General features: G+C 36.4%; 1 protein-coding gene across 1 annotated transcript; it reads left to right on the top strand.

Moving 5' to 3' along the window:
- The first annotated feature begins 1,869 nt into the window (after window positions 1-1,869).
- LOC119791334 (lysophosphatidylcholine acyltransferase 1) lies at window positions 1,870-27,719 on the top strand. The gene is made up of 14 exons (XM_038297382.1): window positions 1,870-2,332; window positions 12,900-13,039; window positions 15,996-16,210; window positions 19,443-19,555; window positions 19,859-19,919; window positions 21,064-21,122; window positions 21,380-21,414; window positions 23,531-23,585; window positions 23,702-23,784; window positions 24,070-24,195; window positions 24,979-25,132; window positions 25,220-25,318; window positions 26,126-26,267; window positions 26,394-27,719. Exons 1-14 carry the CDS (start codon window positions 2,210-2,212, stop codon window positions 26,624-26,626), a joined length of 1,638 nt encoding a protein of 545 aa, XP_038153310.1. The 5' UTR covers window positions 1,870-2,209; the 3' UTR covers window positions 26,627-27,719.
- The last annotated feature ends 173 nt before the right edge of the window (window positions 27,720-27,892 follow it).

Here is a 27,892-nt window from a genome sequence, read left to right as displayed (position 1 = left end):
TTGAACTTACCTATTGTACTTGTTCAAATTTAGTTTAACGCTGCAGAGACACATGGATCACATCTTTATACTAATTGCCTGATTAGAGGTAGACATGTCTCTGAATTTTTATTTATTTATTTTTTTTTTTAGTTTAAGGTTATTTCATACATCTATCAACTGCTAAACTGTGATTTATCATAACCTTCTTTCTTCTATGTTTTGATGAAGTGTTAGGCTCTATTCCGCCAGCAGATTTTTAAGATTTTACATGGGATGGCAAAGGTGGGGGAAAAAAAAAATTTTTTGAATCTAAGAAACAAAAAGTAACCTTTAGGTACAAAATAGCTAAGAAAAATGATCAAACAAATAAATACAGAAGAAAATTTCAGAAAAAGAACTGAAATAACCATATGGGACTGATTTCAGTCGTCACATTTAGGAGAGCTTAAGGTGTTGTTTTGTTGGCCAGCAAAAAATCTCACAAAGAGAACGAGAGAAAATACATATAAGATGGTCCAGTTAGGCTGTATTCTTGTACTCTTCACCTTCCTGTTCTCTGTCATCAGCTTTCCCTGCATCGTCTTCTTTCTTTCTCTTTGACTGTAAAATCTTTCGATCCTTAACCATTATTGTAACATCTTAGCCTTATCTTCACTTATGTCTGTTTTGATTTTCACTCATCTGGGTCGTGGTAACCACAAAACAGTGTCCAACTGGAAGGCAACCAAACTTTTGCTCTGTTTTTTTTTTTTTTCCGAAGAAGTTTCAACACCTGTCCAGGAGTCTTTGTCAGTTCTGTCTGCCAACACCAGAGCAAAATGCAATTGGAGCATCAATGTATCTAAGCAGCATGGAGGTCATTCCTCCTATAAGCACATGGGGATGTGCTAATGTCATTTCTTTGGAATAAGTTCCATACCTGAACTGTAAATGCTGTAAAGCTGTAACAGCAATCCTTCCGCTTTGCTCAGTGATGGTGTTTCTATTTTAAACAAGATAGTCTTCTTCACTCCTGTAATTGATTGAATCTTGTCAGCCCGGTAACTCAGAGTTCTGATAACAGAAAGTTTATGTTCCAATGGTTGATGTGAGTAAAAATGCTGGTATTAGTCTGTGTTTGTAGGTTTCCAGTAGACTCATCTTCACTCAATTCTTGAGCTGTTGGACTTTCAGTGGCAGGCCTCTCATGTTTCTATATCATACTCTTTTCATCTAATCTCACAGACTATTCTTATTTTTCACCATCAATTGTTTGCCAGAAAAAAAAAACTCCAGTTTAAATGCACTTTTTTATTTTTATTTTATTTATTTGTTTTAGCATCAAATTTGCAAAAAAAAAAAAATAATAATAACATAAAATAAAAAATAGCCCAGTTATTTCGGCAAAAGGTCTATAACAATATAAGGCCAGAGATTGTAGGCTACTTTAAAGAACCTAAAATATGTTCTGAATGAACATGGCCTACAAGTACCTTTTGTTACTATTTCTATCAATAGTTTGTATGCTGTGAGCGTGTGAAACTGAAGTCAAGTACTTTGTGCCATAAACCTAGTTGGGCTGGTTTTGTGTACTTTTTACAGTGACATTTTGTTACATCGCATTCGCTTAGCGAATCCACTTCAACTTCTGGGTGCATCAGTCGTGCAAAAATAGGAACAGAAAATCACTATTGTAATTGTTATATTATTTAATGATACTTCTGATTCCTATTTATATGATTTTTAACCAAATTTAGTCAATATTGTTGTGTGTTATTCTAATTAGCTCAACATAATTTCTTATCGTCGATATAATTTTAGCTGAAGTTTTACAAATTACCACATTTTAAGTGGTTTTGAAGGCAGCACTTGGTCGTGCCTGTTTAGTGCCGCTATAGTCCCGCGCATGCGCTGTGCAAGCAGGAAAGCCATCGCGTTTCCGTTAGCACGAGAGCTAGCGGGCAGGTCTGGTTGGGGAAGAGGCTGTAGAGAAAGGAGACTTGCGTAGCCAGACAGATATTGGTGGCTTCAGATATCCCCGGTTAATCCTTCAGCTAACCATTATCCCCCCATGCTGACCAGGAAGGGAAGATAACGTTAATAGCCTGGCACTGCCTCCACCTAATTAGCCACAGTCAATACAGTTAAAGGGGGCGACTGCGTGTTGCTTGGAGGAGCTTCTTATTTTCTGTAGTTTTCATTTAAGACATTAAAAGTACTACCCGTCGGCTAACGGTGTTTTTTAAGAATGAGGTTGCCGAGTAGCAGACATTGTGCGACTGAAGGAGATGGAAAGAAGATGGACCAACCTCCTCCGTTTAGAAACCCTTTTGTGCACGTCTTGAAATTCACTCCACTGGAAAAAGCAAAGGTATGAATGATTTGCCTACAAACTAACACGGTGCACCGTTTTGCCTCTTGAACATGAAAGCATAAAGTGCGACACTGATTGTGTTGCCACCATCCAGGCAGTTTTTCCTGTTTGATACTAACCAGCACTGCTAGCTAACCGGCTAATAGAAACTGAGTACTTGACACTTTTCCATGGCATTGCTCAGCTTTCACCCTTTATATGTTTTAAGTAATTAGATGATAATAAATAACTGTGAACAGAATGATCAGCGCCCTGTGAAATTTAATAATTAGGCGTTTTTATAAAATCAGAGTTTCTCTCTCATGAAACCTTTAATAAAGAATAAGCAGCTGAAGCATGGCCGCCTATCCAGGACGGGCCTAGCTTGTTGCTCTGATTTTAAAATTAAAATTTTAAAACCTGAGCAACAAGATTAAAATTTCGCAGATTGTCCAAGAATTTCCAGATGCATTCTTGGTTTTTCAGCAGGAATCAACATTTTAAAAGCAGTGAAGGGGACAGAAAGAAGACGGATGCCTTTTTTTTTCCATAGTAGTTGCTTTTTCTTAAATATCATAATTGTTCAGGGTTTCATTGCATTTACTTTTTACCTGTATGAGTTAACTTTGAGAGTGGGCTCTTAAAAGATGTCTGTAATTTTGCACCCCTGTAGGAAATGATTAGGATTGAATTGAGACTGAAACTTAATTTAGCTTATGCCTTTTTTCATTCAGAGACATTCTATGCAATATACTTATTTGTTACAATATACTTATTCAACTCAACTCAAACTTTATTTATAAAGCACTTTTCAAACAACCTGTGTTGCTGAAATACATAAAACAATACAAAAATAAAAATTGAAAGGAGTTAAAATATAATAGGATAAATGTTTCAAATTAAAATACATTTTTAAAATAAAATTTTACCAAATGTCCACTTAGACTTGATTAAAAGCCAGGGAGAAGAAGTGTGCTTTTAGAGAGGATTTAAAAACCTCAAAGGAGCCTGCCGATCGAATATGCCAAGGCAAGTTATTCCAGAGTCTCGATGCCGCTGCCATAAAGGCACGATCACCTTTGGTTTTAAGTCTGGTATTGGGCATGATCAGTAGCAACTGATTAGAGGATCTCAGCGTTCTGGCTGGGGCATGGATTTGGAGAAGCTCAGTGAAATACTGGGGGGCTCGACCATTAAGAGCTTTAAAAACTGACAATAAAATTTTAAAATAGATTCTATAAACAACCGGGGGCCAGTGCAATGAGGCTGGAAAGGTTGATATGGGGTCACGTTTATGTGTGCCAGTAAGGAGAAGGGCAGCTGCATTTTGTACAAACTGCCGACGGTGTAAAAGTGAGTGGTCCAAGCCAGCATATAAACAATTACTTTGTTATAAAAGAAAAGTATGTTGTTAAATGTTTTCCTGTAATAAGTGTAGAAATGTGCTGTGTGTGTTATTTAAGGGCATGGAAAGTCTGTTGCGGGTTTTCAAAGTTTCATATCTCCTTTTTACCTGCAGATTGCCTTTTATTCCAAATTTAGTTTATGGAAATCTTTGTTACAAAGCCTGCATATTCAAAGTAAAAATTTTACTCATGCAGTCAAAAAGATTCAAATTTCCCACAATGCACCTTTAAAATTAGTGTGCAACAATGGTCACCTGTCAAGCAGATATATCTCAGACTGTGTCCGAACCTCCTCCCTAATCACTATAGAAACGCTATATAGTGCTTATACCATTTTAAATGGTCCAAATGTTGAGTCAATGAAAAGGTATTGGACAAAATTTCCCACAGTGCACATTGAAAAGTAGTCATCACAGATGGTCACTAGAAAGGCAGATATTTCCCAGAGTGCTTTGCAAGAGCACCTCAGAAAGCATTATGGGATTTGTTCTAGCGGAGGTGAATAACAAAGATGACGTAGGCACCATGCTCTGAGTCGGAGTCACAAGACATAGGGGGAGAAAAAAGTCAATTAACTGAGTGCACTATGAAGTCTGCTGTAATCTAGAGTTTAGGGGTTAGGGCGGGAGTTTGGCAGGGCCATAGACTCTGCACACTGATCCAACATGGTTCGATTGGTTGATCTTTTAATTATGTTCTATTAACTTCCTATATGTGAAGACATTTAATTTGTTTCTTAGTGCCTATGGCTGTCAGAGGTCTTTGGTTAATGTGTCTCTATATTCTGTTTAGGATCTTTGTGTTATATAAACAGCCTCCATACTCTGTTTAAGGGTGAATCTTTATTAAATCAGACTATTGACTTTATTTGGTTTCCATTAGACTTATGTGAACGACGGCACAAGGGAGATTTTTCCTTTAGTTTCTTAAACCAGGTGCTTTGATTTGAATGTTATTTTCCAGTATTGAGTATTTTTCTGCAAACAGTTATTAGTCTAATGAACCTCAGCTGTGTTGGGAATATCATTGTTGAAATTATATTGGTTTTCTTTTTAGCTAATAATTATTCTGTGGTGTTTAGAGCAGCCTTGGTGGTTTTAGGGATTTAGGAGTAGGCTAATTTGGTTGTAATTACAAAAGGAAAAATTAGTTCAGTACTCTGGCTAGTTTGGTTCATCCAAAAAGCTGTTTGGGAATTCTTCTAAACCTTCCTATGGCCACTCAACCTCTGCCTTCAAAGATTCTCTGTATGCTGGTGGGAGTGCATATGTTCAACTACAGATGAGATCATGTGACTCGGCGTGAGTTTGAAGTATAAAGGCTGTAGGGAGGGCTGTCTGTGTTGTTGTGCCGCACCCCTCGAATAATGGTAGGTGAGACACTGAATGTAGACATGCACAGCTAAACAATTTTAACTGTGAAAATAGCATGTATTCATTGCATTGATCTGAGGTCCTCAAACACATGGATGTCTTGCATGTATGTTCAGTTAACAGGTAAATGTGTTCAAAAACACAAATTCCCCTGCTGTTGCACTTGTTAAAAGTAAGCCTAATTTTGGCATACTTTTTATAACTGAGAGCTTAACCTCCATTTATCTCAAAACGGCTGATGAAAAGAATAATCTTTTTATTCTTGAGTGTTGCAGAAACCACTTGTTCCTTAGAAGGGCTCAGTAATGTGCCATTATGCTGAAAGTTATCACAGTTATGCTGAAATTAGGCTGCAGTAACTGTTTTAAAATACATTTACCTCCTTACTTTTGCACACATATGTGAGAAACCTGTTTCTAGACCTTTAGTCAACGCTATGAAAACATGGATCACCTGCCCACCCTGCTTCATACTTTGTCATAATCTCAGACTAACCATGAGTTCCTGCGCTTGCTGGCAGTAGAGCAAATGCTCTCACGCCTAACCAGCAGACAGAGAGACTAACCTTTGAAGGCTGGGGTGGAGTTCCCTGTCTTGCAAGCAAGATAAATTGTCGAGAGATTTGTAAAAACTCAGGAAATACATCTTACCAGACGCCAGATGCGTTTGGCCAGAAATGTTTTAGGCCAATGAAATGCAACCAGATGCAGAAAGCTAAAGCAAAACAAAAATGACTGCGCCAGTTTCAACTGGAAAACCCTTAATTAAAAAAAAAAAAATGACCAAAAGGACGTGAATTTTGCCTTAGTGGATGGTAAGATCATGGCACCATCTCCCTGACCAGATTTTGTAGGCGTTAGATATATCAGTTTACTCCATGAAACAAATCAAGAATGTGAAATGTCTCAGGTGCTACTGCGGCTGTCATTGGCTAAAAACTAGGGTTGTCAAAAGTATTGAAACTCAAAAAAGTATCGATACTGAAATGTTGTATCCGGATACAATACTCGTTTTTAAAAGTATCGATACAGTGCCGTCACCAGTGGCACCTAAGCAGTCATTCATCTAATGTGCAGAATAGAGGACAATGCACTTTCTGACCACTGTGTGATTGAATAATTCTGTGCTCTTTTCGGTTTCAGACTTTTTTTTGTAAGAGGTGCAGCTGCTAAGACTTATTTTTGTTTCTTAACTGGTTTGGCTAGTGTCATTGTTATGTGTGCAAAGCATAGCCAAGGAAGGAACACTTAATTTGAATTTTATAAGTTTTTTATCAAGCTTGCATAATATTATGCACAGCATACAACCTTTATTGTGTTTATTTATTGTATTTTATTTATTAATGAAAATATTTCTGTTGAATTTTGGAGTCTTTGTTTTTATCCTTGTGGTATCGAAAATGGTATCGAGTATCGAATATTTTCCTTAGTATCGGTATCGAGTTGAAAAGTTTAGTATCGTGACAACCCTACTAAAAACTCAACATTGGAGACAGGTACCCAACAGGTACCGCAAACAGTTTCTATGGGAGCCTTCCAGGAGCGGTCTGTGTAGTTAAATGTTAAATATGATTTCTTTACACGCCAAAAAAAGAACTAGGGTATTAAGGAAAGGGAAAAAAATTGTTTCACTTTACCACAAAATGCTGATAAAAAATCTTGGTGGGAACTCTGGCGGCCGATTCTTCATGAGCATTGGCAAAATTTACATGGGAACAAAAGTTCTTTTCAGGTTGATCTGAGGTCTAACTGCTTGTCGACCAAAGTGCTGATGAAGGTTTTCAGTCATCCAGGTCATCCAGTGACCTGGATGACTTGTTGACCAAATATCCCAGAAAACTGAACAGATCATTGTTATGATAGAAATCACCCAAACTGGGTCAAAATCTCCCCCCAGAGGATTTTTTTTTAATATATATATATATATATATATACATATGTTCAATATAAGGGCTGGGACCGGCAATACTTTTGGTATTTTCTAATGCCCTATGAAGCAGAGGAGTTATGACAGCTACTTGCAGTACAGTGAGTACCACTGTACTCACAATTCTGGGAGTGTTTCAAAAATGTAAACAATTCAACTTGTTGAGCAGGTGATTGCAACATATTTTTCGAGTGCAGACAGTATCTAGTGGTGGGACTGCGTGTTCACCTACAGGCGGATGTTTCCTGCCTATGCAGTGCTGTGAAAGCTTGCTGTGTTTAATATAGAGAGCACAAAATTGTCGATGTAAAACCATGCAGACGCAAAAACTACGTATTGTAAAAGTCATTTAAATAACATAATTATTTTTTCTTCATAAAAGAACAGTGCATTAATGGTTCGTAAGGAAAAGGTAACATTAAATGACTTGTGCATTTATGTGTATTTACGTTATTTAGTACTTTATCAAATAACTGGGAAAGTTGTATGTTGTTCTCTGAACACACCCAAAATGGCTGTGTCTTATGACAGTAGAGAACAGTGTGAATTAATTTCAAATCAATTTATTCTGCACACTAATGGAATAGCTCACAGCTTCTTTTATGATAGCCTTTATTAAAATAATTATTCAAATCAAAGTCAAACATATTTTGATTTGTTAACACATAGGATGTCATTGGTCGGGTGTTTTTTCTTTCTTACCATCAACCCAACCCTAGGAACCACTGCCTGTTCTCTGTCGTCTTACGCTAGATAGATCAGAGACACCCCGCACCTAAGCAAAACTCATTAATGTAAGCCGATCCGCAGCTAGGTGAGGCAGAGCCAGGTACTATTCCTTATTTCACCATGACTGGATAATAGTAATTTTTTTATGAAACTGACAACGAGGAAGCCTACATTGAGTTGAAGACATCATAGGAGGATGCTTTGGATGTTGTGCATTGGTGGGAAGATCGGCTTGCCATCCCGGCATCAAGAGCAGATAGTGAAAGACTTTTCATCTGCTGAGTTTATGATTCAGGAAAAGAGATCGAAACTTAACGCATCCAGTGATCATGGATGATATTCGTTTTCTGCACAGCGAGCTAAAGAGCAAGGCCTTAACATCAGTGTGTAAACAACATAGTTGATCAAATACACGCTGATATCAGAATAAGTTAATTTGTGCTCTGAGGTATTTATTTTTTTTAGCCTGAGTTAAATGCGTCTGAATTAGTCATGCCACGCACTCTTAGGTTGTGAATGTATTCTTATGATGTCTTTCTTTAATTCAATGTTAAATCAAACAGTTTCTTCTGAAGATTATTATTTTGATTGATTTACTACATTGTGATCATGGGCTGCGTCTGAGCTACATGGATGGATTTGGGTTTAAGAAAGCGGACTTTGCAGCGCTCTGGTGCAGATTAAAAAAGCAGGGCTGCTGTTAATGAAGAGAATCCACGGGGGGGGACGGGCACTAAAATACACTCTGTAGGATATTGGGGCAAGACAATCCAACTTGTTTATTTTCCTGATTTGCAGTCGGATTGGTTTCCGAAGTTCTTCTTAACAAACCAGATCACTTCTAACACTTCCTACATTGCAGGATAATTGTCCTGATTATTGGGGACTTGAAGGAGGAAGGTCTATGCAGAAATTCACACGATTTTCCCATCATGGGAAAAACTCCTATTAGAAGCACACATGAATCCTATCTGGTTGAATTCACATGATCTCTCATTCAAACTAAACAGAGAAGTGTGGTCATCTACGTGAGTCACAGGTTTCTGTTTAAGACTGTGATTGAGAATCCAGCTTGTCGTTTAAAACTTCTCACTGCACAAGTGCCTGTAAACAAATGAGGCTGAGAAAATTAAAGTACTCTCCAGAGTGTTAATATGATTCCTATACTGAACAGTTTAGTTCTATGAGTCTTGGATTACACAACACTAAAGTGTGAGGGTTCAGCCCATTTTAAATCATATTTCTGTGAATCAGGTTGCTATTCCATTGCAGGTATAAGGGGAATATCTTATTACACATTACAATTGCCAGCCCTGGGTGGGATATAGGAGCCTCTTTTTTCCATATCAGAATATGCAAGGAAAATCCTTAGAAGGATTGATATCTGCAGCATTTGTTAAGAGCTGGTTCTTGGAGCAATTATAGACGACAGAAAGTAGCTTATTTTCTCCAACTTAAACTTTTTTCGCTCAACCTTATGGAGGCAGATTTACTATTTGTCTAATAATAGATGTGCAAATTGTATTGAACAGAAATAGCTTTGATAACTGCATTTTTGCATGTTTTTAGTTGGTTGTAAATTTAAGTTACTGACCGTGCCCCTAGCTAAGGTAGTCGGTTTGCTAGTCTAAATGGTGTTCTAGTCCTACCATTTCACTTAAGACTGCCAAATTTAAAAACAAGTACTTCTCCTTTTTAACAAGTGAACCACCCAGTTAACTGATGTGACATATGTTTTGGTGCAAGAAATATGTTCACGCTCTACATTAGCAGATGTTTCATCAGTTTGGTTCTAGTTTCAGAAATGAGCCAATTATAGGGCCCATCAGTCTCTGATTAGAGGAATAGCTTCAGAGCTGAAATAATGTGATTAGTCTTAATTTGTACTTAGTCTTTGACCATAAGGCTCTTATGTGTAAAGGGCAAACTAAAGACCACTGAACTAATGAGCTAAAGGAGAATTGTAAACCATCTTGTTTTCAACATGTCTCTAACTGCACAACAAATATTCACCATACAGTCATGAATCCTACAAATAATGAAATAACTAAATATCTTGAAATAAATCCAGATAGTTCCTTCTGCAATATTGAACCTGAAATAACCCCGCACCTATTCTTCACATGCCCTGTAACCGCATAGAACAGCAATAGAGCAGTACTTATCTAAAAAACATCTGCCGTGCACATCAAATTTTGATATGCGGGTTACCCGCTGCGTGTCAGTATGTGACGCACACTTTGACCAAGCTTCAATATGTGACAAGTTGGGAGTGAGAATATGTTGGGGTGGTGGTGGCATCATGCTATAGAGATGTTTTTCAGGAGCACAATCTGGAAGACTAGACAGGAAAGAGGACAGTCATTTTTCAGCAGAAAAGGGACCCAAATCACACAGCCAGTATCTCTGAGAGGCTTCAGAGCCGCACTAATTGTCCTTGAGTAGCCAAGCTACAGTTCAGACTTAAATCTGATTGAACATCTCTGGAGATACCTAAGAATGGCTGCACAGGCATCTCCCATTCAACCTGATGGAGCTTTAGATTTCCTGCAAAGGAGTAAAACTGCCTTAAGAGAGATTTGCTAAGCTTGTAGCATTGTATTACAAAAGACCCCAGGTTGTAATTGCTGCCAAAGGTCGATCAACAAAAGAATAAGCAAAAGCTATGAGTACCTACGTAAATGTGAATTTAGTTTTCTTTTTGTAATCAATTTGGAACCGTCCCAAAACCAATTTGTTTGAGATTGTTTCAAAAATTGTACTGTATTGTGTGTAAACGTTTTCAGAAATAGATTTTATCAGGGCTGAAATTATTAATAAAAGTGATGTTTCCAACTTCACTGATAACACTGCACTCATGAAGTAATGTTGATTTTATAAGCCAGGTATAAGGGATGCAATTTTTTTTCTTCAAAATCTTAAGCCGTTTGTCCTGCATTATAGCACTGCAGATGTTCTGGAAAATCTTTAATTGTGGTAGAAAACTAGTCATCTTCTAAAGGAAGTTTGTTTCCATTAGCTTTAAGGTCCCCAAGCCTCTCCAAGCATTAGCCGTTGGACTACTGAGGAAATCTACCTTGTGTGAGCATTAAGTCAATCTCAACCCACTCGACTCGCCAAATAAATTATAGATATGTAGAGTGTGAATACATGACCCTAAAAAATAACCCTATACCAGATATTCAATCTAAGAAGTCAAATAGGTAATCCGATGCACTCCGTTTACATATCTTATGTATGAATGAAGTAATTTGGTGTAAATAGTTTTGGAGTCCCCTGACTTAAAAAAAAAAAAAAAAAAAGGTGCTACAAAGTACAGGCCTTTTAACCACATTTCATTACAATTAGATGTACAGTAATAATTTGTAGTTTATTTTAAATTTTTCAATGTTCAGCAACATTGAAAAATAAGAGTTCTATGAATATTCTACTACTGTCTTTATTCAGTTCAACCAGTGAAATAGAGGCTTTTTATGACATTGTTTTGAAGCCTTTAAGAGAATACACAGTTTAGACCTTCAACTTGGTTCTTCTTCTTTTATAACTGCTTCTCCTTTTACTTTTTTTTTTTTTTTTTTTTTTTTTGCTCACAGAGAAGAGTTTTACCGGAAAGAAAATATTGCACTTTACATTTAGATTCCTGCAAAGTATACACAGAGGTACCAGTAAATGATTTAAGCTAAAACTGGGACAAAATACAGCAACTGCTCAAAATGGCTGGGTAGTAAATTGCATTTGTAATATAATCGCAATTCAATTAAAAGCAATTTCAAATTGCAGAGGCACATATTTTTTATTATGCTATATTTGACCACATTAAGGCACTAGTTTTCTTACTCCAGCCCTTTCGGTGGTGGTAAAACACTAGAAGTGGGTTACCTTGCGATAAAGAACGGTGGAGAGAGAGTGGCAGCTAGCATGCACATCCATACATGCAAGTAGAAGTAAAAAATTTTTCATGCAAAAGTTACAGTAAAGTCCCGAAACAGTTGACCCTGGGCAAGCATGCCTTCAAAAACAAAGCGTGGGTGAAACATCTACAACCTTGGGGTTAATGCAAAGGAAAATTGAAGTAAAATCGCTATTGCAATTTTCGTAAAAATAATTGCAATATAGATTTTGTCAAAATCCTTCAGCCCTACTGTTCACTGTTTGAAAAACAAACGCATAAACACATATTTCCAATTTAATACCCTCAGTTTCAAACTGTTTCTCCTGTGATGAATTTTAGGAATTTACAGACATGATGAAATAAGTCAAGACAAGATGTGCAGATAAATGCAGATATACATGCCTAGTTAAACATACACACATATTAATAAGGTCTCATCAAGGCACATCAGCTACATATTCATGCATAGCCAGGCATCCACATACCTACAGAAAGAACTAAGCCAGTTAAATTTCAAAATCATATTTTATGAATTTTGATTGATATAGTTGATATAAAGAGTGATGCCAAGAAGAGGCAATAAAGGAATGTTTAAATGTATTTATATTACAGTTTTAATAATTTAATAAGCAACAAAATCATAGACATGTATATTTTTTTAACTCCATGTGATTGAGATGAGAAAATAACTGTAATTACTGCTGCTCTGTTGTAGTTTGTTAGATTATATTTGTATTCATGTGTGTTTTACAGAATAAGGTTTGTAACAGTGCGGTGTCAATGTAACTATAGGTCGACCTATGCAAGCTTTTTATTCACCAATGGCAGTATTAAATATTCAGAATGTCCAGTTTTCAATATTTTTGGTTGGTTCTTTTAGTTTTCATGTTTGTATAGTTGGTAGTTGTTACTGTTTCTGTCTATTAAGGGAATGGACAGAAGCTTGGCTTAAAAAAAAAAAATGTAACCAAGCTATTCTAATTTGTAAATCTTGCTAACTGACTGCAGCATCAGCCACACGCAGAGCAAGTGAAGGAGACAGCTTGGAGGCTGAGGATAGAACAAGGTTATTGCACTTCAGAGCTTTGCTCAGTGGTTTTAGACTAAGAAAAATACTTTTATTACAAGAAGTACAGCAAACTGCTGATAGTGAACACACAGCAGCAGATCTTAACATTGAAAACAATACTTGGCTGCATAACTATAACTCTCTCACTTAGAAACATTTTAACACTTTTTTTTTCTCCCCTCTTTAACAGATTGCATTAATGACGGTGACTCTATTCCCCATCCGTCTGCTCATAGCAGCATTCATGATGTTACTGGCTTGGCCTTTTGCCTTCCTTGCCTCAGTGGGGCGCTCCGAGACAGTTGTTGAACCCCAGTGCCTCTGGAGAAGGTAGGTACTTAGCTTTTGAAAAATGTCTCTTTAAAAGCAGTTATTATAAAAGCCATTTAATTGTAGAGATCCAGGTTTTTATTTTTATTTTAGTTTTTGTGCTTTCTTGCCTGCCATAAATTAAGACACTATACTTTCCCAATAACAGGCTAAAGTAAAATGTGGTGTGACATAGTCGCACAAAAAAAATAATTAATCTAAAAAACTTTTATCTCTAATTAAAATGCAGTATGACTCCAGGCTCTGAAAGTCACCCAAGTACTAAATGGCCATGCAATACGTAAGTTATTCTTAGCATTGTTTATTCGTGGAGTAAACAATGCTAAGAATTGAGAAATGCTTTTTAAAGGTCTCTTACAGTATATCAGAAAAAAAATTCCCGCAACTGACATGATTAAGAATAAAAAGCTCATTAGACATTATGATGAGAAATGGAACAAAAAACGAAAAAAGTCAAATTACACAACTACAGCGTTCTAAAGCTTAGCCATTCAACTAAAGTGAAAAGGGAAGCAGACTGGGAATTAGCTCTGGAGGAGCTGCAGAGAACCGCAGGGATATACTTCACTATTCAGCCCTTTATAGAAGAGGGATAGAAAGGCTTTGGTGTAAAGTAGTAAGATACTCCATTTCTACAGACAGGAGACCCACTTTAATATGCAACCCCATAGTGAAGCATGGTGTATATTTGAAAATTGGTGGAAACATTTTCTGACAATACAGTGATGGTTGAGGCTAAATATGGAGCTAAATTGGAGCTAAATATGAGGCAATCCCCGAGGACAGCTTTTGGCGGCTCTAGAGCAGGGATGTCAAACTGGTTCACAAAGGGCCGTGCGGCTGCAGGTTTTCCCTCCAACCAAGCAATACACCAGACTCCATTCATCTCATCAAGTCATCATGTTAAGACTGGACTCACTTGATGAGATGACTGGAGTCTGGTATGCTATTGCTTGGTTGAAAATAAAACCTGCAACCACATGGCCCTTTCTGCAACCAGTTTGACATTCCTGCTCTAGAGGACTTTAGGAGAGTGAAAGGCAAGGTTCCTGGCATACAAGTCCCCTAGTACACAGAGGACCACTGTGAGGAACATCAGATGTGCATGCTGAGTCCAAAGTTTATTTGTTTTTATATAAAATTATTATTTATTGAGGTTACTGCTCTGGAAGAAATTAGATGTTATAGTTTTCCAACATTACTTTTTGTTCATATTAAAACATTCACATTTTGCACAAAGAAATGTGCTGAAGCTTTTGATACAGTGTAAGTTCCTATAAATTTTTTTCTATCCCTCAAACTCTTTAATTACACAGTTTTGGTTTTTTGGATTTCTACCAAAATACATTTTTTTTTATTGTATAAGCATTTCATAATTATATATATATAATTATGATATATAATATATATATTAAATATATATATTAAAAAACCTTCATGTGATTAGAATATGAAAAAAATCTGATTTAATTTTGATCTTTTTCACGTCCGTCCTCATTTCTCCCATTGTTTTCCAAATATGCCACTTTAAGAGCTTTCTGGATGCTGTTTATTATTCATTCAGCTAAATAGTCTTTCTGCACTGGACGCTTAAAATTTTGCGCAAATATCCACAAGCTGTGAGATCTCCTCTAACTCCTCACATCCAAGTGCTGCAGCCACCATATCCGAGAAGTTGCTGATTGACCCCCGTTTACGTTTTTGCTTCATTATATACTTAAATTTAGCACCAAAAAAACCATTGTGCTATGCAGAGAACGAGTGTGTTAAACTGATTGCTTGTTGGATTGCAGGGCTTTTACAATTCAGTGAGTTTCATTGTTGTGGAAGCCTAGACTGTTAAATAATTTTGGCCGCCACATGTTCTTCTACCTCATGGTGTATTTATTTATGCACCTGTAGTGGTTTTTGATGCGCTAAATAAGGACATTTTAGGGCACTTACATTTTATTAAACACAGCCATCCAACTACACTTCTTAAAATGTATTACTTTTATTATTAAAGGGATGTTATAGTAATACAACGGGCATTGAAGAGTAGTTGGATTATGCACCAAAACCACTAAAATGTGTTTATTCAATAAAGCAAGTTTGCACATCAAGCTGGATGAAATGCTATAAGAGCCCTGATGAAATAAAACATGAATGCAAATGCAAAGATGGATGCAATCCCTGTTCATTTTTATTATTAGTATATTTAATGTGGAAATCATGTGTGGTATGTTCTCTCTTTCTCCATATTATGTAATAAATTGTAATAAATTCTTGAAAAGCAGGGGGTGACAGTTCAGTTTGAACTTAGTTGTTTTCTCATATTTTTCATTTTTGGTTTTGAGTTGTAAATCAAATGATGCACATAGTAAAAATGATACAGAAAAGTTTCATTATATTGCACTGCATAGATTTTTTTTTTGTGTGTGAACTGAAAATGGGCGAGCAGTACGCAATTGTTCAAGCTCGCAGCTTAGAGGAAACATTGGTGAAAGGCTAACTTCCTGCAGAACACTGACCCTAAAATGCAGCTTAAATTGTTATAAAATTATTTAGAACAAGGAATTGTGAAGTGTTGCCCTGTCAAAGTACAGAGCTGAATCCAATTGAGATTCTTTGGCAAGATGCTCTGCATGAAGTGTGACTCGGCTCGTGGTATTTTTGGTATTTGGGCAAAACTGTATAAGTCTGTAGTTGTGCTAACATTTTAGAGACATACCCTGGAAGATTTCCAGCTAGAATTTTGGTTTTAGAGAGGTATAATTACCAATTCCATTACAGATGATTTAAAAGAAATTTTTAAAACAATTGTCTCTTTTTCCACTTCTAAATCATCCTGGCCTTGTATGAAACTATTGTAAAATCTGTAGTATTCCAAGTAGTTCTACATAGAATGCACCATTTAGAGTATTTGTAATCTACGGTTAAATGAAAATGCTAGAGTCATGCTAAATTTTGTTTACAGACTTGTGGACATCATCCTGAGAGTGATCATGCGGATCATGTGGTTTGCGGGAGGTTTTCACTGGATAACTGTAAAAGGGCAAAGAGCTCTGCCTGCAGAAGCTCCCATCCTCACCCTGGCACCCCACTCCTCTTACTTTGATGCCATTCCCGTTACAATGACAATGTCCTCGATAGTCATGAAGGCTGAAAGCAAGGACATACCTGTTTGGGGAAGTAAGTAAAATCTGCACACAAATCATGTCATGGTTTCCATTAAAAGCAGCAGTCATTCTATTTACCAAAAAGACAATGACCAAAGAGATTTACGTTAAAGTATGCAGATTTGTGGTATGTAAAATAATAAGAGGTATTGCTTTAAATTCTAAAAAGTCAACAGTCTTGTTTATCAGTACTTTAAATGAGCTGATTAGACTGCTGGGCTATCGGTGACCACACTTTGCTGATAAGATAGTGGACTTCATGCTGCACAGTAGTATCAAAGCAAATATTGACAGGAACGATAAGAACTGCGACTAGAAAGTCAATAAAGCTGTAAATGACAATCAAACCTGGCCAACAATAACCTTAACTATCTTAGACCACTGATTATGAAAGACACACATTACATGTTTACATGAGACCCATTTCATAGAATATATTTGGGATTTTTGTTTTACTGTAAAACCTTATATTTACTCTATTAACAATGTTTTGAAAGTGTGTATGACAACTTGATTATAGCAGTACATTTTTGATCTGTATGATTTTCAAAAATCTATGTAGCTTTTTCTCAAAGGTAATAATTTCCTTTAAAGCCTTTAATTGTCAGCTATGACTATAGATGCATAGAACCAGGTAAATTTTGTTTTCATAAATGTATTGAGTTATTAAAACAACAAGGAAATGTCCTTAGGTAATAAAGGCTTGAGAAAATTGAATTGCGCTTGTAAGCATTTACTAACAATAATAAAAAAGAAAAGACTGATGTTTTTAAACTTTCATTTAAAATTGCACATGTTAAAAAGTTTATGGATAGGGCTCTTTTGAAAAACTCCCGCTTTATTTCAAGTCAGATTATATATATTTTTTTCTTTTCTTCTGCTCTTATTAATTAATACCCATGCAAATATATATAGATTTCAATGGAACTTGTCTGTGTACAATCCAGAGCCCCATGCAGACGTCAGGTAGGCCTTATTTAGCTGCAGACTGTAGTCAAGCCACTTTGACAACATATCCTATTAAGAGGCTTGCACGTGAAGTTACCCCTTTAGCTACTGATGCAGACATCGGATCATGCATGCCTGCAAGCAGGACACGCAGTCGAGGTTTGTCTTATTTTAGTCTTCCTTTCACCTCCTCCTGCCCTGTCAACTAAGTCAGCAATTTGCTATGTTGTTAGCTCCAGGCTCAGTGGCGCTAAGCCAAGTTTGAGCACTGTTGCATGCTTGCATTGCAAGACTGAAACAGCTCACAATTGGTGCATTATATCCTCCATTATATTCTGCCTATTATATTCTGCCAGTGTGCGTCAGAGTCAACAAAGTACAAAGCACACATAGATTGAGGATTTTACTCTTCAGTAGAACTGTATGCCAGTTTAGATTAATTCCTTTTTTAGCTTTTGTGCAACTTTATTTTTTCTCAGAAATAGTTCTTAGAATAAAAAATAGAAGGGCTTATCAATCATAAATATGATTCCATTTTTGTCTTAGTTAAAGGGAGCCAGGAAGCAATGCCTGTCAGGCATGTGAACCCCATAATGAGCATTAAGGCATGATCAGCTGCAGTGACATGTGCAGAATGTCTTTTGGGAGGAGTTAGCATTAATCCCTGCTATTCAGCAAGAAATTCAGTTGCAAGCAGTTTTTTCTTTCTCTAGCTCTACAATTTTCTTCCAACTTCCATACTATTCTTATTTCTTTCCTCTTGCTATTTTCTTTTTATGAAATGTGTCTCAAACATGAATAGACCATTTGATTAGCATTTTTTTTCTTGGTTAAACTTGAAAGTCCAAAAATATCAACAACTCTGTAATACTCTTTCTTAAACCTTTGTTCTTTGTTTTCTTTTGTTGGTGACTATAGCTAATGTTTACTTTTTGATTCGATTTATTTGATTGCTCCTATTAGTTTAAGAGTTTAAAGGTAGTTTGAACCCATAAGTAAAACCGATAGCTACAGTGTTACGTTTTGTAATCTTTTGTCTGTACGTTGCTTTGCCTCGGATATTTATTTTCAGTGAATGTGCCTTTACCTAAGCTACGTCTTGAAAGTTACATTGGGGCAACATGCATTAAATGACATACGTCTACAATGCTTTAAATCTTGCAGAATGATAAATTATGGGAGCTTGTCAATACAAATAACCTTTAGTGTAGTAATCCTGCCCAAGTTATATAGCAGTGATGTTTTTTTGCAGTTATAAGTGTTGATTTGATTGGAAATATGTTTACATCAAAAACAGAAGGAGGAGTTATAGAGACGAGGACAGAAATGAGCGCTTGCCCATTCATCTCATCAATGTACGCCATATTACTAGGGTAAAAAAAATCCTTTCAGCACCAGCCAAGATTACAAATAAAACTGTGTGATTTAAAATGAAATAATATTCTATTCAGTAAATTTTACTCAACTTTTTTTTTTTACTTAGTATAGTTTCTGCAAAGGCTGACACTGCATCAGATTGAACTAATTTGAACAATCCTTATAAAATGCTCCTAAAACTTTGTTTGAACATGTAATTCTGACTAAATTCTGGCATTGCTTTGATAGGAGCAGCCATAAATAAGGGAGGTATTTCAAAATGGCCCTTATATACTTCTGTTACATACGTTTGTAGATAAAGCAATGTATATGCTAACAAGAATAATATATTAGTTTGCTTTCATAGGTGGGGACCACGTTGTGGAGCTCTTGGTTAAACCAAGATTAGGTCAAATGATCATCTGTATCATAGCTTTACTACCTGTGATTAAAAAAGGAAGTGAGAACTTTTTTTGTATGTGTGTTCAGCCTCGTCTGACTCGTGACCATATTTGAAGAACATGCATTACTAACACTCACAACTGTTTGTTTAAAAATAGCCTGTTCAGTTTTAGTGACTTTGGCCCTTACATGACAATAATGGGTTTCTTTTTAACACTGTTTAAGTTTCTGTGATGAAAGTCATACTTTCCCAAGATTCTGCTTATTTTCTATTGTACTACAGACTGCTAAAATGTCTACTATAAAGCATGTTGATAAAAACATTTCTTCAACCCTTATGGCTTTAGTGTATTGTGAGGAGGGATTTTTATGTGTTAAAACACTAATTGGGAGTACAGTGATACACTGAAGTGCCTTAAGTCTGTTTTTCTTGCTCAAATTGTTACCTTTGAGATGTACATGTATTTCCATCTTAGTTTAGCTTTTTTTATAACCAAAGTGTTTTCTTGTAATTAATTTGTCCTTTGCACTTCTTTCAGCTTTAATTAAATACATTCGGCCAGTGTTCGTGTCCCGATCAGACCAGAACTCAAGAAAGAAGACTGTAGAGGAGATCAAGCGGAGAGCTCATTATGGGGGAGATTGGCCTCAAGTTAGTGGATTTAAAAAGCTTTGATTGTATAATTGATTAGTAATGGTCATAAAGAATAACTTTTAATTTTACCTAATTTCCAAACTTCTTGATGGTCTTCTAAGTATGACAGTTTGTTCTCTTTTTTTTTTCATTCTGTTTCAGCAAAAAACAAAAATAGACTTACATTTATTCACATTAATATTTCTTTAATAACTTAGCATTATTTTATGGGTTACTCACTACCTCTTAATGTTCCAAATATCATGAATAATGAGAGAAAACACTCTTTACGCTAATTAATTTCCTTGCATTACCTTTTAGATCATGATTTTTCCTGAGGGGACATGCACCAATAGATCCTGCCTCATCACCTTTAAGCCAGGTAACGTCTTTTTGAGGATTCCATTAGATATAGACCATTGCTAGTTTTATTTTATTTCTGTAACCACTGCTGTTATTTAAAATTGACCTCAGTCGATTGACAATATCATTGGTCTGATGCTGTTTTTTCTCCCCTCTTTCTCACGGGCTAAAGCAGAACCTTTTAAAATTGTTTGTGGGAAACCTCAGTCTTGTAGTTGGCTAAAGTATGCAGGCTAAAACGGTATTTAATTTCATCCTCTTGCTTTTTTAGGGATCCGTTTGTGGCAACATGTCAAATGTGTTGTGTGCACTGGGTTCACAGATCTGCTCACTTTACACACTGTGAATGAAAGGAAAATATGTCCTGTAATAAATGATAATATCAGAGCTATTTGCTTTCAGACATGCTGCTCCAAACTCTCATGTTCACTAAACTACATCTAAGTGAGAGCTTGCTTTTAACCCAGCAGTATGTCGCTCCCTGCTGAATGTGTTCCAGCCTCTATTATCCACCTACATTTATATTGGGCTGCCTCAAATCCTCTACCTTCATGAACACTGATATGTAAAGTGAATAACACAAGCCATTACCAGTACTGGCTATGTTTCAAAGACCCTGATGTGTGACCAAGGTTTATTGATGCAAAGGAAACAAAGGACGTCTGATAGAGCAGACAACTATAGCAAGAAAGTGAAAAGTGTCGCTGGCTCTGCGGTCAGGATGCCTGTAAACCTTTATGTCTGATGTCTTTATTCTGGTTCTTTTTCTCTATTCTGTCAGGATATGGTTTTATCTCTTAAACATTAAGTATCTAAAAGAATGAAGCTTTTACGAAATAAAAAAAACGAACACCTGCCTACGGGTTAATGCTGTGTTTAAGATAATTAGAATTTTTTTAATATGCTGTTTTTCTAACCACAGAAAACTGAGAAATCAATGGGTAATTCATACGAGACGAAAAAATTGATATCGTTTTTTTGTTTATTTTTTACATGACAATGTAAGCAATGCTATTTGAGCCTTAAGCAAGAGTTATGCACTTAAAGTACTACACAGTGTAATGTTTGGCTTTAGCTGTCAGATTTAATTACCGAGTAAATTTCTGTTTGTTTACAAGTTATAAGTTTTCTTTTAATCGTTCAAAAACATATTTCTTTTTTAGGGGCCTTTATTCCAGCTGTACCAGTGCAGCCTGTTGTGATTCGCTATCCCAATAAATTGGTAAGATTGCTCAAACCTTTCTTTTTTTCTGGAAATGTAATACAATTTCATAAATAAATGGCACAAAAACAAAATTCTGTTTTAAGGATTTTGAGCACCCATTAACTGAGAGGTGCAAAAAAAGTGACGATGGGAAAAGGGATATTTAATTTGTAAACCACATACACAGGCTTCAGGACCTATGTCAATAAATTATTATTAAGTGAATTTTGAATAATGTGGGATCTTTAATATTTTATTTTATATATTTCAAACAGGACACAATAACATGGACGTGGCAGGGACCAGGAGCGTAAGTGGCTACACCCTTTTCATCTTCCTGTACTTATTAGTGATTTTATTATATGTTGTCTAAGGATTGCTTTCATTTTTCTTAGAAAGAGATTTGTATTTTTTTGAGGAATGGTCATGAATCAAACAAGTGTGTAACCAAGCCTTAATCGGTGTCTTAGGCCAAATTCATACAATCTACTTTTGATACGGCCTATTACCAAGACATTTACCTTTTTATTGCTTTAGACATGGTTCTATTTTGTAACCTTTTAAACTAGAGATGGAGCGATACATCATCTGGCCAAAGTTTGTCTTTTCGGCTTGTATTGGTATCTGCAAGCATATCAGTTTGATGCCAAACATAGGTATGAACAGGCTGGTGACCCCCTAAAATGCAGAAAATGTCTTGGCTCTGAAAATGCTTCTACTTTCCTGGAATGTTTACTCTTAAGTCATTCATAATATAGCTTGCCATTTCAGTAATAAAATTATATTCAGTCATCCCTTTAATTTTAGTACAAATATGGTGTGATCGACCATTTTGGATCACTAAAAAAAGCAACTAGATCTTTTCTAAGGTTTGGATATCTTACTACATATGGAGTCATCAAACTTATAGGTACGACTTAGAGGCAAGACAAGAATAATGTAAAAAAGGTAATTTGATAATTTGCAGAGCATTGCAAGACTTGCAGACAATGGAAACACCAAATTAATGCTATAATACATAACTCCTAATTACATAACTCCCAAAGTAATGATTTAGAAGGAAAGAAATATTATTTTGTGTTTAAATGTCATCTGATCAACATAGTACCTGCACTACACCATTGCGGAGATGACTGCTTTTTGACAGCTGTCCAGACGGCTAACACCCCTTATTTTATTTTTATTTTTTAATCCAAGTATATTCATAGACAGTTCAGTGCCCCAAGAATTATCTGTTCAGTTTGGAGGAGTTTCACAAGGAGTGGACTAAAGCTGTAGTCAAGCCATTAAAAGCTGTGTATGAATCGTACCCATAGGCTCTGAATGTTTCCTAGTCTCTAGCATCATCTGAACTAGAGACATAATAAATGTATTGTCGTAGAGAAAGAATTGTACAGTTGCTCGATATCCAAACATCCCTTTTTTAAAATGAAAATTAAGTTTGCGCTTGATTTAGAAATTAAGGCTCCACAGTCTGGAGGAAGTGTAGTGTTGTAGAATTCACTTTGCTGATTGAGAAGTTTCAAACGCTAGTGATTAGGAATACCATGTTATCTGCTCAGGTTGGGCCTCTGTATTTTCTGAAGTTCAGTCAACTCGCCCATTTACTTTGAAATTTAGAGAGCTGTGTTGAGACAAAAGTTAAAAACTAAGAGCTATGTTGGGCGTTATTTCAGGGATTCAGCAAGTTCTTCCAGCAGTTTGACCCAATCCAGGTTGTAAATTTATGGGCAGCCTTTTCCTTCTCCTGTACTGTTGGAATGGCTGAGTGACCTCTTCAGTATGCTGTCAGTTCCTCCAGAGTTGTCTTAATTACATAATTATTTGATTCAGGTGTGTTGAACCAAAGGCACATCTAAAAGTTGCGGGATACCGGCCCTCAGGAACTGGAATTGTCCACCCCTGGGTTAATGGAAACGTGCTACATGTGGAGGCAGAAGAAGCAGAGTTCGGCTGGAGTTGTCGATGGAATAGTCTTTAGAGGCCGTCTCTGGTTGGCCAACTCAGCCGTCAGCTGATTAGGATTTTTCTGTGATAATTTGTATAGCTGTAGAATTGCGCTTTGGTTCAGAATAACGCCTAGTAAGCATATTTTAATAGGAACACAGACTATCAGAACTTCATCATTTACTGTTTCTGTGAAGCTAATATTGTTAAATAGTTGTAACTTTTATTGTCTGTATGGTCCTTGATGATGGAGGAGCTTTACTTGCTTTTTAAATTACTCTGAAATATCAGTCTTATTGTTGGCTTGTGCAGCGTGTTAGTGCAGCTAATAGCTAACCCTGTGTGTAATGAATAGCAATCCATGTTTAAAACTGAGTGAAAAGGGGGAAACAAGAAAACCTGAGTTTTGTTTTTTGCTGGTCAGTCTCAGAAATCTTCTACGATTCTTATTTCTTTTTTTTTTTCTTTCTCCATTCCAGATTTAAAATCCTGTGGCTTACTCTATGTCAGATACACAATGAATTTGTCATAGAGGTAAGTGTAAAAGTCAAGGATACCTATACCTCACACCTTTTTAAAAAATTATAAGTTTTACTTTCATGCGACAGTTTAAATGATAAAAGATCACATTTCTATTTTGTTCTGTGCAGTTTCTTCCCATTTACACCCCCTCAGAAGAGGAGAAAAGGAATCCTGCTCTCTTTGCTGTCAACGTGAGACGAATCATGGCTAAGTAAGTGAAATTTATTTATGTCCTTTTTTGTAGTTACTTTTTTTTTCCGCAGACTTAATTGTACTGTTCTGTATTTGGTTTTATGCATGACGCAAGTTACAGGAAGGATACTCAGAAGGACACAGATTTTGTTAATGGCCAGAATCCAATCAGGAGTTAATCTTTGACCACAAAATGATTTATATTATAGTGATGAAAGGATAAATCTTTTTTTAAAGGGAGAACATAACTTAAGTGAAGGATTGATTAGTCCTGTCATTATCCTGTCATCTGTGGTGTTTCCAGAGCCCTGGGGGTACCCATCACAGATTATTCATTTGAAGACTGCCAGCTGGCAATGGCAGAGGGCCAGCTGAGACTGCCGGTCGACACCTGTCTGCTGGAGTTTGCCAAGCTCGTCAGGAGACTGGGGTTAGTAAAGGTTTCCAATTTATAGCACTCTTCAAAGGGGGATGAAAGAACAATGAAAAAATAACAGGAACTCAACAGAGATCTGATTTTGGTATGATTTGTGACCCGATTAGCAGAAGGATTGCACATACTTATCAAAATGTGTGGTACTTTTTAAGGACTGATTCTTCATTTTGGTCGATTGGATATGCTCTCACTATTGATATAAACAAAATAAAAGCCTCAGAAAAACTGCCAACAATGCCCCCAACGAATTCATGTAAAAACATACAACAATTATTTTATTCTCCAGTATAAAATTTTAGACATATTTGCTTTACACAACACATAAAACCTAGAATATCAATTAGTGACAAACTATTTTATTATAATATTATAGACTATAATGTATATTCAAATTTAAGAAATGTAATATACTATAAACATATATTGATATTATTCTCCAACCCTATTTTAACAGCAGTAAGATACTTATCCTCACGCTCCAGCCCTGATGCAGCTGGAATATAATCCATGAATCAGAGTAGAAGTAGGCAGTCCTGCCACAATAGATGATAGTCATGAAAACAATGAAACCCTGGAGTGAACCCTCTAAATCTTTTTGGTTAGTGCGAGAAAAATAAAATCAGAATTGCACTTTTAATTTTTGACCAAATCATTCAATCCTGCCCACTTTCAAAGTCGCCTCAATTGTTTTTGCAGTCATCTTTTTATTTGTTGTTTACATGATGCATAATATTCAACAGATTATAAATGAGAGTCCCCTCCCCTGCTGTGCCACAGGTTGAAACCCCAGAATGCTGAAAAAGTGTTGCAGGACTACGGGAACCGAGCCAGGAAGATGGAAGGGCAGAAACTTGACTTGGAAGGCTTTGCTCAGTTCCTCGATGTGCCAGTTTCAGACATGCTGCGTGACATGTTTGCCCTTTTTGATGAGGTGAAAAAACAAACACACACACAAAAAACAGGAGTCCTTTTGTAATAAGGGTTATTAATAAGCGTTATTTTCATAATTCTTTTCCAGCATGAAGATGGAAGCATGGATATTAGAGAGTATGTGATAGCCTTATCAGTTGTATGCAGACCTGCCAAAACTCTGGACACAATGAAATTGGCCTTCAAGGTAGGTTTTTCCTTCAAGGTAGGTTTTTCCTTCATTGGGCTTGGTTGTTTATTGTTAAGTTGAATAAAATAGATAGAAGACAAATAAAGCCAAGAATTTGACCTATTTTACCATCAGATAGAATGAACCATTAGTCCCTCTTCCACCATAGCCCCAGGATTTACCTGGGTAAGGGAATCCTGTTTAATTGATGACGACGATGATGATGATGATTCAAATTACTGCTTAACCTTCACAAAAAGTACAACTTAGATTTTACCACCTTAAGTGTCTGAATGTTGTGCATAGTTGGATTTGATATTCCTGATACATTTTTATTTCCACTATTAATATATATTTTTTTTTATTTTAGAAAAGATTTGATCAACAGATATAGCATAATAATGCAATCCTAATTGTAATAATTGTGAGTCCACCTGCTTAGAGTCCTCCGCTATGAAAACACTCCCAGTGTAAGAGAGTGGCTGGCAGCAGCTACTGCACATACACTTTGTTTCCTTATCCGATCAGCATTAGGGTTAGAGTCCTCCTCAGCTCTAACACTGGCTAATTCCTGGAAAACTGACTACATATGTGAAATTTTGAAGTGTACTCCTTCTCATTTGAAAACATCTTAACACTTATTTTGTTACAAATTAAACATAAGAAGACGACATACAGTGACCTGACCAGGGTATCTTGCTGAACACAATATAATGTGCATTAGGGGGTTACTTAACCCCATCAGTAAACTAGCCAGCAAATCTTTATAGAGGAACTGTTATACATGCATTAACCCTTGTAATGTATCCTTTTTCTCTTCTGTAGATGTTTGAGGCAGAGGAAGACAGTGCCATCACAGAGAGGGAGCTGGCAGTTATACTGAAGACGGCTTTGGGAGTGACTCACCTCAAGGTGTCCCGTCTGTTTACAGCCATTGACATAGATGACACGGGCAAGCTTACATTTGGTAAGACAAGAATCATTCCTAATTTTGGTTCATTTTCTTTATACGGTATAAGCAACCAGGAAATGTTAAAAACACCAGCATGTTTGTAATGTCTTTGTCTCTGGCTCCCTCTTGTGGTCTTTTCAGATAAATTCAGAGGGTTTGTGGAGGAGAACCCAGACTTTGCCGATGAGTATCTTCACACTGAAAGCATCGGTCCTCAGACTGGACCTTGCCATGATCAACATACCCAAAACAACCCGTCTTCTCTAAACCTGCATGGCACTGCCAATACCAAAACAGCCAATGGTATCTGTCCTGACTTCAGCCCTAAATATCACGATGGCACCATAGATGCACTCATGAAGAAACACAACTAAAAGAGGTTTAAAGGAAATTAGAGGAAGAAAAAAGCACCTCTCCTGGTGAGAGGGGATTCTGTAAGAGGCAATGATGGTTACTTATTAGTAACTTGTAGACACAGTAAAGGACTACATTTCATTTTTAGAAAAAGAAGTTTACCCTTTCTTATTGGTATTGTATCCATAAAGATTCAGATTTCACCCTGGACATAGTTTGGTACACAATTTTTTTTTCTCATAGAAAGAATTGTCACAATGCCAAATAATTGCTTTTTGGGATACAATGCCTAAATACTTGAAGGGCAAGCACTTAAGATTTCTTGGGGCATTTTTATTTTAGTTTTATTTTCTCTCCCATGCATGTTTTTTACACCAAGACGCAAACAATCTCTGGATTGTAGAGACTTTTTTTTTTTTTTATACCTTTTTTTCTTAATGTTTTGTCCATTTCCTCTTTTTAATAGTAGCTGCCTTTTGAACTTTTACATGAAAATGCAGAATTAATAGACTCATGTTATATTGAGCAGTTATCCCTGTGAAAAAAAGACCTGTGGGAACCAGTGAAGAATGGCTGGAAGCACTTAGCTTCAGCAGCCATATTTGAGGTTATCTCGGGTCTCTGCACGTCAATGGTTAAAATTGCTACGAGTGTGTGTATGTGTGTGTGTGAATGTGTGTCTGTAAACACAGATATATTATTTAGCTCAGGGTTCAGTGATAAAAATGGAAAAATTAACAATGATGTCATGGTTTTTGACTATTTGTAGGTAATGTGCATGTAAGCTGTTCTTTGCGCAGATGATCTCCTGTCGTTTCACTTCATAGTTTCATACAGATTGACTTTCCAATTTCTTTTGATATCACAGAACTTGGACCAAAATACATTGGGTGATTTGATTATGCGCCCTTTTATGTCTTTGTTTGCCTTTCATGTAGGCATGGGCCGGTATGAGATTTCTAAAAGGTAACAAAATGACCATGTTTTCCCAGTATCACCATATTGACGAGATATTCAACGCCATCTAATAGCTTTTATTTAAAAGGATGTGATAAAATTGCTTTATACCTCACACGTCTGGAGGACACTATGTCACTTTATCTGGCATCTCATTAAAACAAGTTCTAGTCATTTTATTTAGATCTTTTTCCCCTGATCATAAAACCGTAATATTTTAAACCTTAATGTTATTAACCGGCGCATGCGTAGTGGTGTTGGAGGTAGTCAAAAGGGATCAATTATAGTTTGTGACCACTGAAAGTAAATAACTTACCTGACTTTTAGGT

The sequence above is a fragment of the Cyprinodon tularosa genome, unplaced genomic scaffold (genome assembly GCF_016077235.1).
Source record: "Cyprinodon tularosa strain WSP-4 unplaced genomic scaffold, ASM1607723v1 ctg387, whole genome shotgun sequence".
In the NCBI taxonomy this organism is placed as follows: domain Eukaryota; kingdom Metazoa; phylum Chordata; class Actinopteri; order Cyprinodontiformes; family Cyprinodontidae; genus Cyprinodon; species Cyprinodon tularosa.
Note: the sequence above shows the minus strand (reverse complement) of the source record. Positions and strands in the feature narration are given on the sequence as shown.